This window comes from Lissotriton vulgaris, chromosome 4_1 (genome assembly GCF_964263255.1).
Source record: "Lissotriton vulgaris chromosome 4_1, aLisVul1.2, whole genome shotgun sequence".
In the NCBI taxonomy this organism is placed as follows: Eukaryota; Metazoa; Chordata; class Amphibia; order Caudata; family Salamandridae; genus Lissotriton; species Lissotriton vulgaris.
The window spans coordinates 1972909181-1972926675 of record NC_141691.1 but is presented as its reverse complement, the minus strand read 5'-3'; the positions used below and the strand labels follow the sequence as shown (position 1 = coordinate 1972926675).

The 17495-nt window shown below is 41.0% G+C and overlaps 1 protein-coding gene across 1 annotated transcript; it reads right to left on the bottom strand.

The window, feature by feature from the left end:
• Positions 1-15807: 15807 nt before the first annotated feature.
• Positions 15808-16890, bottom strand: LOC147724759 (uncharacterized protein F54H12.2-like). Its single transcript, XM_086918109.1, has one exon. The coding sequence runs from the start codon at positions 16888-16890 to the stop codon at positions 15808-15810; it is 1083 nt and encodes a 360-aa protein (XP_086774235.1).
• Positions 16891-17495: the final 605 nt, after the last annotated feature.

Here is a 17495-nt window from a genome sequence, read left to right as displayed (position 1 = left end):
AAGTATACAGTTATCCATATAGTGACTCATACAATCACTAAGTCTTAGGCACACTTAATTAGATATAACTGTCACATACACTGCCTTTTTTTTCAAGTTTAATGGAGATGTACCATTGAGAGAAACCACCACACCCATAAACATATACACTCACTGAAACAACTGTTATAACATGTAGTCTTAACCTCATATACCTACTGAATGAACTATTCACACATGTTTTGGCAATCAAATACCCCCCACCAAACCACATAGACATTCATTTACCCATATAAATACTCAGTTAGGAAACCAATAACAAATTCAGGGGCATAATATCAAGGGGGTTTATCTCCGCTTTTTTGGCTTTAAAAGCCAAGAAAGTGGAGATAACATTATCTCCCTATAACCTAGCTGGTGCTAACACCAGTTAGTGACAGCTACTAGGAGATAGCGACCATCTTGCGCCCCACTTTGCATGTCAATGATATTTATCACTAATGACATGCAAAGTGGGTGTGCCAAGATGTTAGCGACTGGAAACAGTCGCTAACATCGCTATCTCTTAATAGCTATCTCCAACTTTTGGAGATATTCGCGCTAAGCTAAAAAGCTAACACCTGCCCTGAGCAGTTCTTAGCCATGTTATCCAATGGGAGGTGGATAACATGGCTAAGAGCATTAGCTCGGTAATGCATGAATATCGCGGACTTTTCAGCCATATTCATGCATTGCGGCCGATTTTTATCGCATTTGTGAAAAACCTTGGTAATACCAAGGTTTATTTGCGATAAAAACCGCCGCAGCTCAGTGGTAAATTTTTGTCTCTAACCAAGCAATAGCGATAATTATCGCTATTGCTTGGTAATATGCCCCATAGTCTTTAACATAGCAATTAAGACAAAGCAATAAAGACTTTCACACAATTTAGTAACTACACATTATATATAGTGAGATTCTACAAATTAGTCAAGGAAACAATCAATGACACTGTTACTGAATCCACCATCCACACATTTATATTTATATATCCACTCATTCTTCAATGTAAAGTAGTGTATTTAAAATACATATTTAAATATCAAAGCAAACCACATTTACTGGATGATGTCATCAGTGATGTCATCAGTGATGTCACTGACCATGTCATGAATGATATAATATGTGACATCATCAGCAGTGGATTGCGGGCGCACACGTTATAGTGAGTACAACTAACTTTAACGGGGGAAGTTCAATGGTTTTGTATGAGTAAAATGTCCAGCTAACTATAATATATATATATTTATAAATACGTGCGCGGACGTGCGCGGACCTTCGCGTGCGCGAGCTGCATGCTGATTGGCTGCCAATGTCTGTCAACACTCCAAAACAGAAACTGTTGGCAGCCATCTTGTGCCTCGGTAGACTGAGGCAGAAGAAAGCAGAAAAACAAACGTGTAGAACTCAAAAAGGGGGCAGGGTAGAAGAACCCTGACCCCCTAGGTCTGCTCAGGGGGACCCACTAGAACCCCCCAAGGCAAAAAAAAAAGAAAATTTAGAAAAATCGCGGGGTGCGCGTACCGTGCACGGACGGTGCGCGTACCTTTCTGCGAAAGCTGCATGTTTATTGGCTGTCAACACTCCAAACCAGGAAGTGTTGGCAACCATCTTGTGCTCATTAGACTGAGGCACAAGAAAGCAGAAAAACAAACGTGTAGAACACAAAAAGGGGGCAGGGTAGAAACACCCTGACCCCCTAGGCCTGTTAAGTTGGTCCCACAAAGACCCCCGGGTATGTTTTTTTTAAAATTACCCCCAGGGGGACCAAATCGCGGGGGCATAGTGATAAAGAAGTGTGGGGGGTGCCGAATCCCCCACACTGCCCCGGGGCCCGCCCCCTCGGGGCAAAGCAACACAGCCCCATGGCGCATACTGGATGCTCCTGGTGGGCTAGTTGGCCCCCAGGGACCCCCAGTGTGCAAGGGGAATTAGTTCCCCCTCTTTAAACATGCACAGGGCTGTGTTGCACAGAGGTGTAAAAAAGGGTATGGCCTCATTACACCTCTCTCCAATGCAGCCCCCTGGCGCATACTGGAGGCTCCTGGTGGGCTAGTTGGCCCCCAGGGACCCCCAGTATGCAAGGGGATTAGTTCCCCCTCTGCAAAGGCACCAGGGGGCTGCGTTGCAGAGAGGTGTAACAAAGGGCATAGCCTCATTTCACCTGTGTGCAATGCAGCCCCCTGGCACATACTGGAGGTTTGAGGTGGGCTAGTTGGCCCCCAGGGGCCCCCAGTATGCAAGGGGAATTATTTCCCCCTCTTCAAACATGCACGGGGGCTGCGTTGCAGAGAGGTGTAAAAAAGGGTGTGGCCTCATTACACCTCTCTGCAATGCAGTCCCCTGGCGCATACTGGAGATTCCTGGTGGGCTTTCAGGTCTTATATAGGTAGGAATTAGCATTAAAAAAAACTTTGAAATTCACTGAAAAAACCATAGGTTTCAGGCCTTATATAGTTAGGAATTCGCATTTAAAAACCCTTGCAAATTCACTGAAAAAAACATAGGTTTTAGGCCTTATATAGTTAGGAATTAGCATTTAAAAAACCTTTTAAATTCACTGAAAAAACCATAGGTTTCAGGCCTTATATAGTTAGGAATTAGCATTTTAAAAACCTTTAAAATTGACTCAAAAAACTATAAGTTTTAGGGGTGTTATAGTTAGCTGGACATTTCACTCGTACAAAACCATTGAAATTGCTCCTATATAGTAAGTTGTACTAACTATATTTTGCGCACCCGCAATCCACTGCTGATGATGCCACAGATTACATCATTCATGACATGGTCAGTGACATCACTGATGACATCTCAAATGACATCAATGATGACATCATCCAGTGAATGTGGTTTGCTTTGTTATTTAAATATGCATTACATATATAGCAATTTGCATTGAAGAATGAGTGGATATATAAAAATAAATATTTGAATGGAGGATTTAGTAGCAGTGTAATTGACTGTTTACTTGACCAATTTATAGTGTCTCACTAAATATATAGAAGGTTTTTTAAATGCTAACTCCTAACTATATAAGGCCTGAAACCTATTTATTATTATTTCTTTTATTAGTATTTTTATTTTGTAATATTTATTTTTGTATATATACATTTTTTTTCTGTACGCAGGATCTTCAGGAGCTAACATTGTCTGATGCTGAAACTGCTGCTTTTGCTGAAGGTACGTGTATAAGAGACACTCTTTTAGAAATAGTAGTAAAAAACACTTTTCCTACATTTTGTAATTGCCTTTCTATATATGGTTTTTCACAGACTATGACATGGATATGCAACTAACCTTTGACATAATACATCCACAATTGGATGCTGAGGAGCGGGAGAAGCAACAAGCTTATAATACGCCCATTACCGGTAAGTAAGTAAAAATTCTTGTCAGGTCCCTGCGATGTGAACCAGGGTCCCGTAGAAATGTGTGTTAAAGGGAGAGCCGTGAAAAGGCCTGCACCAACGCTTAAAAAGGGCCCGCCCCCTGAGAAACGCGCTCCACAAACAGCACCTGTGCTTAAAAGCGGCCCATCTACGGCGAAAAGAGCTCTGCAACCAGCGCCTGTGCTTAAAACCGGACAGGCTACTAAGAAGTGGGCTCTACAAAGACAACAAGCAGGTGAGCTTTAACAGCTTGGGACTCCGTTTTGAAAAAAAGCATGTTTTACTCACATATAGTGTAAAGTAGTAGGGGCCGGTCTTTATCACCGTTGCTTGCAAGAAACCTCACTGTGATTATTGTTACTAGTTAATACTTTTTTATCGTTTTTAATATATATTATTGTTTACATCTGTAGAAACAGTACACCAGTTTGTGGGAAAAGAAGAGTCGATCAAGGGGGACCGTTTATCAATACATCTAAAGGACATCACAAATGTGGGGCGAAATAAACCAAAGACATCAGCCGTTGGGAGCGAAAATCCCCGACAGGACAACATTCATGAAGGTGAACAGATTTTTTGTAAACCTGCTGAAGAGACAGTTGGAGATTGTAAATCAGCTAAAGTAAAGCCTACATATGTGAAAAAGTTAAAGCTGGATCTACATGCTGCCCCTGTTATTCAAAATTACCCCAGAGGCTTAGCTCTCAAAAAAACAGCTAAGCAGATGTCTAAGACTGTTTTTTTTCTCACAGAGGCCCAATGACCTAGGTGAAGGTCTGGACCCCCTAGACGCCACTACCACAGATAGCTCCATGCAGCCTATGTCAGGTCATAAACAGAGAGTTAAACCAGTGAGCGCTAAAGGCAGTAAGAAAGCTTGTACAAACAAGGACTCTGGCAATTTACAGGATGATCTTCAGAGGGAAAGGAGCCCCCTAGCAGATAATGGCCCTGACTTTAGTGGAGAGGTTGTTGAAAGTACTGAGTCAGAACAGGCGTTGCAAGCAAGTCTTATAAAGCTTCTTCAGGATATGTCTAGGTTAACACAGAGTTCTGAAACAACACCCACAGAAGCGTCCAAGCGTCTCTCTATGGTGAACTGTGAGGAATATGGAGTACCGCCCCCCAGCCCCATCTCACCTCATACCTCTGAGGCCCTGATTATTATGATCAACATTTAAATTTCGTTTCTGCATGTGGAACCCGCCGAGCCGCATTCAGCCTTTGACCCTACTAGTCCCTCATCCAGTGTAATAATATTGTCTTCAAACTATGAGTATAGTACCACTTTGAATGGGGTTGAAAAGATGCAAAGATGCATTATGAATTAGCATCGAGACTCAGGACACCAGCACCAGGGTGTTCGTATTGGGAACCTGCCTCTTTAGAGCCCCTCAACAATAATATTGAAAAGCCTAGAGCGGCAACGACTTATGTGATAGGGACTAATGCATAGGGATGTACGCAGAGTGACCCAGCTTCAGCAGATAGCAGCGCTGACATCAATAATAAAACTGTTAATAGTGAGGTGGGAGCGATCCATAGGAGTCCCCATAGTAATATAAGACCTACATTAATAGGTACCCCTGCCAGGAGCGACAATTCTGAATTGGCTCATAAAACTGTTTTACTGGCCAATATCAAAGAAAGCAGAAGTCTATCAAACAAGTAAAAGCTAGGGTGAGCTCTATAATTTTAAAACATGGGAAAGCAAAAAACAAGAACCGCCCTTTAAATGCTGTGTTGGAGGAAATAGATCATACGGTGAAAATGTCTACAAGCTATATGGTATCAGCCTGTGAATCAACAGCTAACCACCTAATTAATGCGTGTACAATTATTCCTAGACTCGCTGACGCGCCTAAAAATTTCTGATTCCTGGTATATGAATAAAGCTACATATGTGTCAAAATATAACAAAACAATCCTTAAGATACTTAATAAGGCTCGATGAATCCTACGGATCTTTAAGAAGACAAAACAGTTAGAAAGGTCTGTCACAGGTTTCAAGCCCATAGAGGTATCAATAATGAGTTGTAAAAATGAGCCTATTGAGCCTGGATTTACAAGTTTTCCGAATCAATCAGGATGCAGGAGGTTACCAAAAGACACATGGGTTAATAACAAACAGAAATTGTTTAATAGCGCGACGCTCCTCCGCCACTTAACAAATAGTTTAAAGAAAGCCCGAATACACGTCACAAGACGGTTTAAAAAACTAGCAGCTCAGACCCAGAGACAGACCCCTCAGAACACCTCCCCTGTGATATTGCCATGGAGAAACAGTCCTCAACCTGAAGACTTAGAGCCTGTGTTTTTAGAGAGTGTCAGAAGGTACACCCATCCTGTAAGGAAATTTAATGCTACAGAACACTATGAGGAGTTTAAATTTGTCAATCTTGACCGTATAACCTCATTAGAACAAGGCATTCTAGCTATTCATATAAACTAGTTACTGAGAAAATCTACACTCTTAAGGATTATATATGTCTTCCCACATAATAGGGAAAAGAGGATAAAAATGTGAAACTGCCACAAAACAGCAACCTTAGAAAATATTAACACACTCTATGATGCCGGCGTTTAAATTTAACAAATAAGTAGGATGTGCGCATGCGCGCTAAGAAGCACAAATAAAATAACAATATTTTTAGACAAAGTAACAACTTATAAACAAACAGTTCACCAAGAAAACCTTCATTCCAGATGACTAGACCCTTCCAATACAAAACGGAAAGGGAATAATGTAAAAATCGCCATCAACACACCCTTTGATGGCAGTGTTTAAATTTAATAAACAACCAGGTTGGGCGCATGCGCACAAAGAATCCCGGAAAAAATAACACCTTTAGACAAAGTAATAAGTAATGAATAAATAGTCCACCATGAAAATCTACACTTCAAATGACTAGACCCTTGCAACACAAAACGGAAAGGAAACAATACAAAAACCGCCATCATAGAGCGACCTTAAAGAATCCTGTCACACTCTAAGATGGCGGCACCCAAAACTAACATACAGCCAGGATATGCGCATGCGCGCCCAAATCACACACACCGGGAAACAATATTGAAAGTCCGGGTGTTCTATAAATAGTACGAGTGAAATTGACCAAAAACATAGCGGAAATACGAGGTAGACGCGTGGACCTTGCAATATCCCGGTGAGTGCCCTAGAAATGCTTGAGGATCAGTAGGACCCGTGATTTCGAAAAAACGAGCTGTTTACTGGGAAAACGTTGAAATGGCAGGGCTATCTTAAATAGTGTCAGATTATGTCCCTGGTGTTTTCTATGTCCACGAGACCCACATAATGGGGAGTGGTAACGAATGCCACCTATACAAAGAGAGCTCGAGTAGTCTCATAGCTCTCCCCACCCCAAACAAAAACATTTTTTCTAAAAAGTAAGGTGGATCACGGGGTGCTGAGCAGCAATGGAGACCTATCCAGGTTTGCATAGGGCCACGGAAAAGTACTCTATATATATATATATATCCATTTCCTATAATATTTACCAGACCATACAGTTGGATCATCTAGATGGTCCAGAGTGAGGCAAACATTAACTGAGGGGGCCCCCAAAACCATTTCAAGCAATAGCAAGTGCCCATAGAATTTTACATCCTTAAGCCATAAATGTCAAGCCATAAAAATAGAGAAAGATAGACAAATAATGGAGGATATTTTCATAATTTCTCAACAGAACATATCTGGTTCGCCGCCACGCAAAAAGGAAATACGCCATACCTCGGTGCGACGGTTTTTAATTACAACAAGGTAGGAATCACTTCATGTAATAATAGCAATTGTGCATAAGTAAGAGAGGGATATTGTAGTAACACATCCTCCTATACCATCAACAGATATAATTTTAACGGCATCAAGATTAGGACACCGCACGAACGATGGGTCAATAAGAAAACTACAAGGCACTTCCAAAAATAGGAAAGGTAAACAAATAATGAATGTATGCAATATCTTAAAATGAGAGCAGAGGTTTAAGGACAGATACGATTCCCCCTTTATTCTTCTTTCTTACGTCTCCACCTGTGTTGCGAAACACATAGGAGCATCAGAAGTATACTGTACTCAAGAAAGGAGCAGAATAGGACCCTGACGCCTGTTAAAAAAACTGGGTTTATTCGACTCCCAGAACCGCGAAAGGTAATAATGACATAAGGAACAGATAAAAGCAACCTAAGGGATCTAGAAAGTCACTTATTGAATATAATGTAATCTGACCCTATAGGAAGATCTACCTGTTTCATCATTACGGGATAGACTGTCCAAGAAAAGAAACTAGGAAGGAAGCTAGCATCTTGACCCTTCCTCTCAATGTGTGTAAAGTGTGCGAATAAATGTGAATGAATGGGTTAAATGGATGAGAGGAATGACATGAGTCCAACACTTAAATATAACGGAGGGATCCCCTGTAGTCTCTTTCTTAAATGCGAAGCACTAGAGTGACCACGCTGTATTTAAGGCACAATACCAGGGAGAAAGATGCTTCCCTGAGCACAAAAGACCTAGCACAGAGCAGGTCGCTTAGTGGTTTGCAAGAGCACCCTTGAAGAGTCGATAAAGGAGATTTGTGCCGGAATTATTTACGAGCCCTTGTGTTAATGCAGTAAGATACTCGAACGGTGGTTTCAACATTTGAAGAGCAGGCAAGCCCGGCTGGGTGAGCTGCGGCTTATGTTTGGTGTAGCAATTGAAGCTACATAGAAAATTATGAGAGATAATATTGTTTGGCTGCCCAAGTCCTGAGGAGGCCTTAAGCAATATAGGCTGAAACGCGTCGACTACATTTTTTTGACATCACTGGAATATTGAACTGATAAAAAGTTTTCTGTTAGTAAAAGCCTTATTTTGAAAAGGAAGTATAAAGGATGTTTCTTCTTAGGCTTTTTCTGTAAAAACATTGTGATGATCAAGACGAAGGAATAAGGTTGTATATTTATATGCCATATACTTTTCTGTTTACAAATAATTGGGCACTAGAACCTAATTTCTGGTTCGTGACATAAACTGTTATATTATTTTTATGTATATTGTCGTTTGTAGATAAATTGTATATATGTAAAAAGAATGACATATATGTATACATGGTGTAAAAAAATGTAAAAAAATGCAAATGTAAAATAATACAGAAAAGAAAATGAAAAATTTCTTTTTCAATCAAAAATTGGTTTACTAAACAAGTTCCTAAAAACCAAAAAATTGTGTTATTTTGAATCATTGAGTAGATAGTGGATGGATGAAGCGAGACAGAGTGGTATTTTGATTAATCTAAGAAGTAGGTTATCCAAACCTGAGATAGTTAATTAATGGTACCTGTTTCTGAAAAGTTCCTTTGAATAGTTACCATAGGCATCATTTGTGTAAAAAATTGATTCCCTGAGCACAAAAGGCAGTGGTAAAACAGGAAACGCAAATGTCCTTTGAAAATAAGATTGACTTTACAAGGGGCACCAGGGTAAGACTAGTTCTATAAAGGGTATGAGGGCTAAAACGATGGGACTTATTAAAAAAAACATAAAGTCCCCCTCTAATTCTATCTTATTGTTTTACACACACAGAAAAGGATATGTACTATTGATGAACCCCACGAACATTCCGGTCCTGAAGAAGGTGTTGACATATCAGTCAGACAACACCGAAACGCGTCGACGCATTAAATAATAGAACCCAGCCAGAACCCAAGATTTTGGATACTGTGATCTCTCAACACCATTCCTATGTTGTTTCTTATATTTATAAGAGGATACTGGGTCATGACAAAACAATAATAGGGAATACTTCTTACCTACAACTTACAGGGGTTGTTCTTGAGAGTAGTTATGTTTTCCTAAAGAAACTGTGGAATTTACTTGACTGTAATTTGTGTAACCCATGTGATCTTTTTCTGCCTTTTTCTTCTCTTTTATCATTGCATATATTTTGTATTGGCTAATTGTATATTAATATGTATTTTTGTATTAGTGTTGATAAAAATGTATAAAACCTTCTTTATTGATGTGTTTCAAATATTGATTTGAATTTTAACCTGAGATACAAAATTTTTAATAAAAAGACTGTAAACGTCATATTTTTGTGTTGGCCTGACATACAATAACAATTGAATGACCTGTGATTGATTGATGTGTATGAGATAGTTGTTGTGGAGTAAAAAGCACACAGTCCAGGAATTTTCCTTTGACTCAAGTATTCATCAAGCTATACAAACACTCATAGAGCGCATGTTACAGGATACGGGGCCTAATGATTTTTTTCAGCTGCGGTTTCAAGGTCAAGATCTCAATAGTCCTTTATTCACAACAAGCGCACCCAGGGATGTCTTTGATGCTGTAGATTTTTTTTAAAAACTCACAAATCTTTTGCAAAGTAGGAGTGAGATAATAGCTCATGGAACCTTCAGAATCATAGCTCTAGTTGTCAGATCACGTGCCAGAGGCGGCTCTAGACATTTAAAGACTATTCTGTACAGTAAAATCATAGGTAAAAAACAACAATGGCTGATTGATTTTAACAACCTGACAGCTAACAAATGTTTGGCAGCAAGCATAGCAGGACTCTTAGTTGCCCGTAACACTAGTGATGCTGCTATCTTGTCGAGAGCTAATGCAGCCCATACAGTGCTTAAAATACCTACAAATCACTCTGTTAGTTTGGGATACCTGGGGCTTTTTGAGAACTATTTTAAAGTTACGGTAGAAATTCTGTACAACAACAACGGCGCCTGGCGATACTTCACATCGGGGCAGCCTCTGAAAATCAAGACCATTTATGTTCTTCACCACAAAAACCATTTTTATGGTATCCTGAATTTAAAAGGATTTTTAGGAGCTAGGTATGTGTGTACCCATTGTGATCACATTTACAGCAATCAGCTAGCTCATGACTGTGAAATGTATTGTAAAATGTGTCAGACAGCTGGATGCGAAGTTATAGCAGAGCAGCCGGTTCGTTGCGGCACATGTAATCTATTCTGTCGCTCACAAAGATGCCTGCGCATACACAGCAGCATTGTCAGGTGCATACATAAAACAGATTGTGGTCATTGTGGGCGTTAGGTGCCAGAAGGTCACAAATGCCCTGGCATGAAATGCCCCCGTTGTAAGGCTTCTTTTCAGACGGGTACAGAACACATGTGCTACATGCGCAAGGGACGTCAACCACCTAAAACAGAAGATTATATAATTTTTGATATAGAGTGCACCCTCGAAACATCTGTGCATGAACCCAATTATATCTACGCTCATCATCTAACTTCGGTTGAGAACTGGGAGTTTGAAGGTCGATCATGTGTGAGTGATTTTCTGGCCACCTTCATGCAAACCAAATATAAGGGGTATACCATGATGGCTCATAACTTAAAGGGGTATGACTCATTTTTTATTTTACAGAAGTTGATTAGTGAAAAGATGCCTGTATTTATCATCACCCAGGGCTCTAAGCTAATGTCGGTAACGGTTGTAACCATACTAATACGTTTTATAGATACCTTAAATTTTCTGCCAATGAAATTAAGTAAGTTGTCAAAAGCTTTTGGCTTTCCCGGGTGGAAAGGTTGTTTTCCCCATTTTTTTAACACCTGGGATAATCAGAATTATACGGGTCCAAAGCCACTGCCTCACAGCTATGGGGCCGAGTATATGATGCCAGATGAGGAAAATAACTTTTTACAATGGTATGGCGAGAACAGTGACAAAACCTTTAATTTTCAGACCGAGTTAAAAGCCTACTGTCAAGCGGATGTTATGATCTTGTGCCAGGCTTGTAATCTTTTCAGAGATGCAGTTGTAGACATGACTAAACAGGTGGAAGTAACCAGCCCCAGCACGCCTGGAGAGACAGAGTCTATTGAGTACATTGATCCCTTTCAGAGTATTACACTGGCTTCTATCTGCATGTCTATCTATAAGCACATGTTTTTACAACCGCATAGCATAGATTTAATACCCCCAGACCTCTATAACGTTAAACAAAAAAGTTACTCCACGCCCTCGATACAATGGCTTATGTACATGTCTAACAAAGAAAACATCCACATTCAGCACGCCTTGCAAGGGGGTGAATATCAGGTGGGTCCTTATTACCTGGATGGGTACGCTGTAATCAAAAGGCGACCAACAGCCTTTGAATACAACTGCTTTTATCATGGATGCCCCCGTTGCTACAAACCTCACGAGTTTAATAAACTGATGGGCACAAAGTTTGAGCACCTTTGTAGGCGTACACTAATGAAAGCTCAATATGTTGAAAACAAGGGCTTCATTATGAGAACCCTTTGGGAACACTAGTGGATTGACATGCTGGCATCAGATGCTGAGATAGGTCATTTTCTCAAGAGTGAGCAGCTACCCGAACCGCTGGATCCACGCCATGCCTTGTTCGGAGGGCGTACAAATGTGATACAACTGCACAGAGCTGTAGGTCCCGGGAGAAAATACACTACTATGATTTCACAAGCTTGTATCCATTTGTCAACAAAATGAAGTAATACCCCGAAGGGCATCCCACTATTATATACCGTGATTTTAAATCTTTAGACGGATACTTTGGATTAGTTAAGTGTGAAATGTATCCGCACCGGGGCCTTTACTTTCCAGTGTTGCCCTACAGAGTCTCTAGCAAGCTCATGTTCCCCCTCTGCCGAACCTGCGCTGAAAGTAAAGAGGACACCTTATGCCTACACACTGAACCACAGCGGATGCTAAGGAGTACCTGGCGCAGCATAGAGGTTCAAGAGGCCCTAAAGAAAGGATACAGGATAGGTAAAATATTTGAAATTTGTCACTTTGAAAGGACTACAACATACCTCTTTTCTGAGTATATTAATTTATTTCTTAGAGACAAGCAGGAGGCCTCTGGGTATCCAGACTGGTGCACTGATGATGCCTTCAGGCAGCAGTACATCGATGAATACTATGCTCAAGAGGGCATAAATCTGAGACCCGGTTTTATTGAAGTCAACCCCGCCAAGCGACAGCTGGCAAAGTTATGCCTCAATTCCTTATGGGGAAAATGTGCGCAGCGCACAAACCTGCCAAACACAACTATCGTCACAGATCCTGACGATTTGTTTAATTACCTTTTTGCACCCTGTTATGACGTATCCACCTGTGAGTTTATTAACGACGATACAGTTATGCTGGGTTGGAAACATGCTAAAGAGTACCCAACAGCAAGTAACAATATAAACATCTTTATAGCCTGTTTTAAAACTACCCACACTCGTTTGGAGCTTTACAAATTGCTAGATAAACTACAGGAAAGGTGCTTATATCATGACACAGACTCTGTTATTTTTGTGAGCAAAGTAGGAGATGAAGACCCCCCTCTGGGAGATTATCTTGGGGATTTAACTAGTAAACTAGATAAGGATGAGATCATAGTCCAGTTCGCGTCAGCTAGGCCCAAAACGTACAGCTACAAAACGTCTAACAATAAAGTCTGTATGAAAGTCAAAGGTATAACATTAAATGTTAAGAATACCATAAAAATAAATTTCGATAGTCTAAAGAATCTAGTGAATGAGTATGCCTAAAAGACCGATCACTCCTGTGACAAAACCATTGTTGTAAGTCAGCCTTCTATAGTGCGGACCAAACAAAGATGGGAAATCACAACCCAACTTTTACATAAAACATTATGAGTGGTGTTCGATAAAAGGGTCTTAATGGCAGACTACAAAATGGTCCCTTACGGTTATTAAAGATACATTACGGCTGAGAGCCTCTAACAACATGGATACCAGGCTGCAACATCCCTTCTCATGCGTTATAGCAGGACCCTCAAGCTGCGGAAAAAGCTACTTTATAAAAAAACTATTAGAAAATGCTCCGAGTGCTTTATCCCATACGCCTAACAATATTGTCTGGCTTTATTCCTGCTGGCAAGATTTTTATACTGTGCTCTCTCACCAGTTCACAGCCATTAGATTTATAGAAGGGATACCTATGAGTCTTATTGACGACGACTTGTTACCCAAGGATCGCGTGAATATGGTAATTGTAGATGATCTCATGCGTGAAGGAGGGGCGTAATCTGAGTATATGTTACATCGTGCAGAACTTATTTTACAAGGGCAAGAGCAGTCGCTCTATAGCTCTCAACGCCTCCTACCTGGTTTTATTTAAAACCCCCCGGGATAAACAGCAAATAGCCGTTATAGCTAAACAAATGTATCCGGGGAACACTCAGTTTTTTATGCAAGCCTTTAACGATGCAACTACTAAACGCCACGGCTACTTATTGGTGGACTTAAAGACCCGTACTCTAGAAGACTACAGACTGAGGGCTGATATTTTCCCACCCGAGCTACCGGTCGCCTACATCCCTAAACCGAGATCAAAAGGTTATAAAAAGAATCACTAAAACACCTAGGCCCCATTTATCCACAAAGCGGCATGACCTACGGTGTTAAACATGTCAGCCCATTAACGCCGTAATATGGTCCTCCTGAAAATGCTTGTTACAGCCAGTCCTCCTCAGAGAAAAGCCATACTATGTGCTGCTTCGGACGACTTAGTTGGTGCCATTTCAGAAATCGCTCTAAACACCCTAAAAGGTAATGTTCCAATTTCAACTAGCCAGTACAGGGTGCTGAAGAAGGAGCAGCAACTCATCAAGAAGCTTATTAATAAAAGGGTCTCCCTCACTTCAAAGAAGAAACTGGTAAAGCAGTCGGGGGGTTTTATAGGGGCCCTGCTGGGTATAGCTATACCTCTAATTACAATCCTCCTGTCACGAAGCTGATGGAGTATGCTCAGAAAATGTATCTAGTACCGCAGCAGCAGCGTGAGCAGCTGACACCCTCTACAAATGATACATGGGACATAAGGAGATCTGAAACCCTCCGCCTGGATGCTGAAATTAAAGATAATTTGTCCCGAACAGACTTAAAGCCTGAAGCTAAAGCGGGGCTCTACTTCAGAGCTCTCCAGAATTTCTTGCAATATTACAAACATCTGCAGGCTGGAAAAAAAAACGAACTTTATATACTGCTGATGACGAGCAACCTCCTATACCTGCTGCAACACAACAAGCACCATCACCACTAACTCAGCCGCCGGCACACCCTGACGCTATTGTTGAGAGCTTGGTACATAACATAAGTCAAAGGTATAGAGGGGCAGTGCAGATGTTGTTAAGTAAAATGGCTGATTCTAAAGACCTAACATCATGGAATGACCGCGGTGAGTTCGTCTACAAGGGGCAGCCAGTTGTCAGGTCACATATGTACGATCTGATCAAAAGTTTCACGCATCCTAAATCCCTCTCACGACAGACAGCCCCGAGAGGATGGGAACAGTTTCTAAGAGCTGCTGCACTCAACATTCCATCATTGCTTGTGGTTAGCACTGGGCATCGCCACCAACTTGAACTTTTGAAACAACCTATGAACGCCAGTGCTGCATCCCCACCACTATCATCTTCCTTTCACACACCTTCAAAATCACCCACTTCCCCATTCTTTCCACAGCTAACCTCTTCAAGTAACCCTGGAGATGTGCCTCTGGAGGCTAAAAAGTCTCTATTTAAAATGAAGGGATGTCTCCCTTATTAAGAAATTGCTTATGTCATGTTACTGCTTGTTTGTATATTTTGTATATAAAGAGGGTGTACAGAACTGTGCTTCCCTGACAGTCTTTACTATGTGGTTCTCTATTTATCTCTGTACCATCTTTTACATGTGTGATATCTGAATATTTCAAAATGCTTGTAATAAACATTTATAACTTTTCAACACTCTACTGTCTTTGTTTTTTCTTTGGGCGGAGTAAAAATAAAAACCACAGAGTCTGAATAGTTTCTTAAATACAGACTTTTATTAATTTATTTTTTATTTTGTACACAATTATTACACAAACATGCATTATAAAACTTTACACTTTTGACAAATAGCGTATTCATTTGTAACGATGCTAGGAATAGGTTTCAAGCCTTCTTGCATATAGCGGGTAACAAGCCTATCATTGCTGACTTTATTACTTGAATATAAATTTTAAAAAATTCTAAAAGTTAGACCCTCTGACATTTTACAGATAAAATTTATACAATGTTCCCCACACGTAATAGATAGAGAATCCTGTACTTGCAACTTGTTATATTCTTTTTGAAATACTTGAATATAGGTTATGTATAGATGCTGTGCTCCACAAACTCTGCAAGGCTAACAAACACCGTTACCCTGTCAGTGTCCAAAAACCTAGCTGCCCAGTGAGTTCCTGGTTCATGATGAGGATCGGTGTTAAAGACCAGAGATCGTGGTCTTTCATAACTTGTTTCTTTCGGCAACCCGTCACTTGGATAAACATCCAAAAAGTATTTCTTAGCGTCTTTATGGCGGCTTAAGAAGTCTCTTATGTGAACGGTGTCCATTTTATATTCTTTTCAAAGATAATCAAACAGAATCTGTCGGGCGTGATTACCTTGTATGACACTATCAAATACAACAAAAACCACCATGTTCACATTCGTAGTTAGGTCTGCGCTAAAGCGGATTTCAGCTTTTAGATTTCCATTTTTAACCAGGCTGTAAGGGTCACCATCTTCCATGTCGGGGGTCAGATCAAAGGCAAATAGCGTGTAGCCTGCGCCATATCCTTTGCGTGATACGACAACCCCCGAATCACGCAGGTGTTTCCAGGTTATCGACACTAATCCAAGATATTCTCTAATAAAATTTCCTGTTCCGAAATTAGGTGTGTATGGCTTTGCAGGTATGACAGCTCCCTCGTGAACTAGGGCAGCGTAGTTGATACCATAGTGCTTGAAATTAAAAGGTTTGGAGTTATGTACACCGTTAAAAGCGGTATTGTCAACAAACCCGATAATAACAAGTTTTGGTAGTTGACCCAGAAACAAATGTTGCTGCTGCGTTAATCTGGTGCCCACTGGTATGCTATAGACTTTCATAGAGACTCTTTCAATGGCATATTTAGCATTCGACAGTTGTAGAGCCTCAGCGTGAGCTAATCTGACCGTTGGTGATATATTCACTCTCTTTACATACAAGCTTGCAGACCGTATGAGCAGTTTACACTGTTCGGCATCACCACTAATGAGGCAAAAGGCATCTTTGTTACGGTTGAGCTTAATCTTGAGGTCTATGCCATTAACAATTAGTTTATCCTGGAAGAAGATGTCTGAATGTATTCGTTCTAGCAGATTGAACTCTCGACTCTCTGCAGCAAACTCTGCTCTTTTTACAAACCCATTATTGGGGCCATCCAGAGCTGTGTTTTCAAACTGCGCGTAAGTATCTTTGTAGAAAAGCCCTGCTGAAAGTTGTGTGTCCCAGGCATCGCTGCTGTAGTTCAGGATACTCTTCATGTAAGCCCTGTAGGCATACATATTGTCATTTTGTGTGATGAGTCTGTCCCCCAGGGTAATGTCCACCTGATTAAACATTGTGGCTATGGGGTAGGCAATTGTTGCAGCAATATCGGATCCTTCTGCTTTTATACCCCACATGTAGCAGAGTATTATTGAGATCTGAATACATATCCATGGACCCGGATACGTAAAACTCTATAGGGGCCAGTGGTGTCAGGGCCGCTAGTGGCGATACCTCCATGAAAAAACTGTTTTCAATACTCGTCTGTGTTGGTTTTAGAGAGAACAGATCTAACTCCGACTTGGGGCATTCGCCCGAAGGGCAGTGTACAAAAGCCATGATTTAGTGTGACGAGCCTTTAAGGTTAGAGGCTGTTCTCTTCTTCGTAGCTCTCTTCCGCCTTGGAGATCTTCTTTTGTGAGCTCTTTTTGAAGATCGCTTCCTTTTTTTATAGGGCGCCGGGGGCCCTCGACGCTGCGAAGACCTCCTCTTCCTTTTAATACTGAGGCATGGCTTGTACAACAGGCCGCACCCTTCTTGAGGCTGTCTGTTCATACGTTCAACAACAGCCGATTTCACAGACCCGACCACATCTTGGGCAATATTCTGGGCAGCTGTCTTTACATGCGGTTTTGCAATTTCATAGCCTTTTCTCAAAAAAGACATAGCCCTTCTGAACAAACTACGGAAAAAACTGCCTAGACCCGCCCGTGCATAACAGGAGATCCTTGAAAGTAGGGGG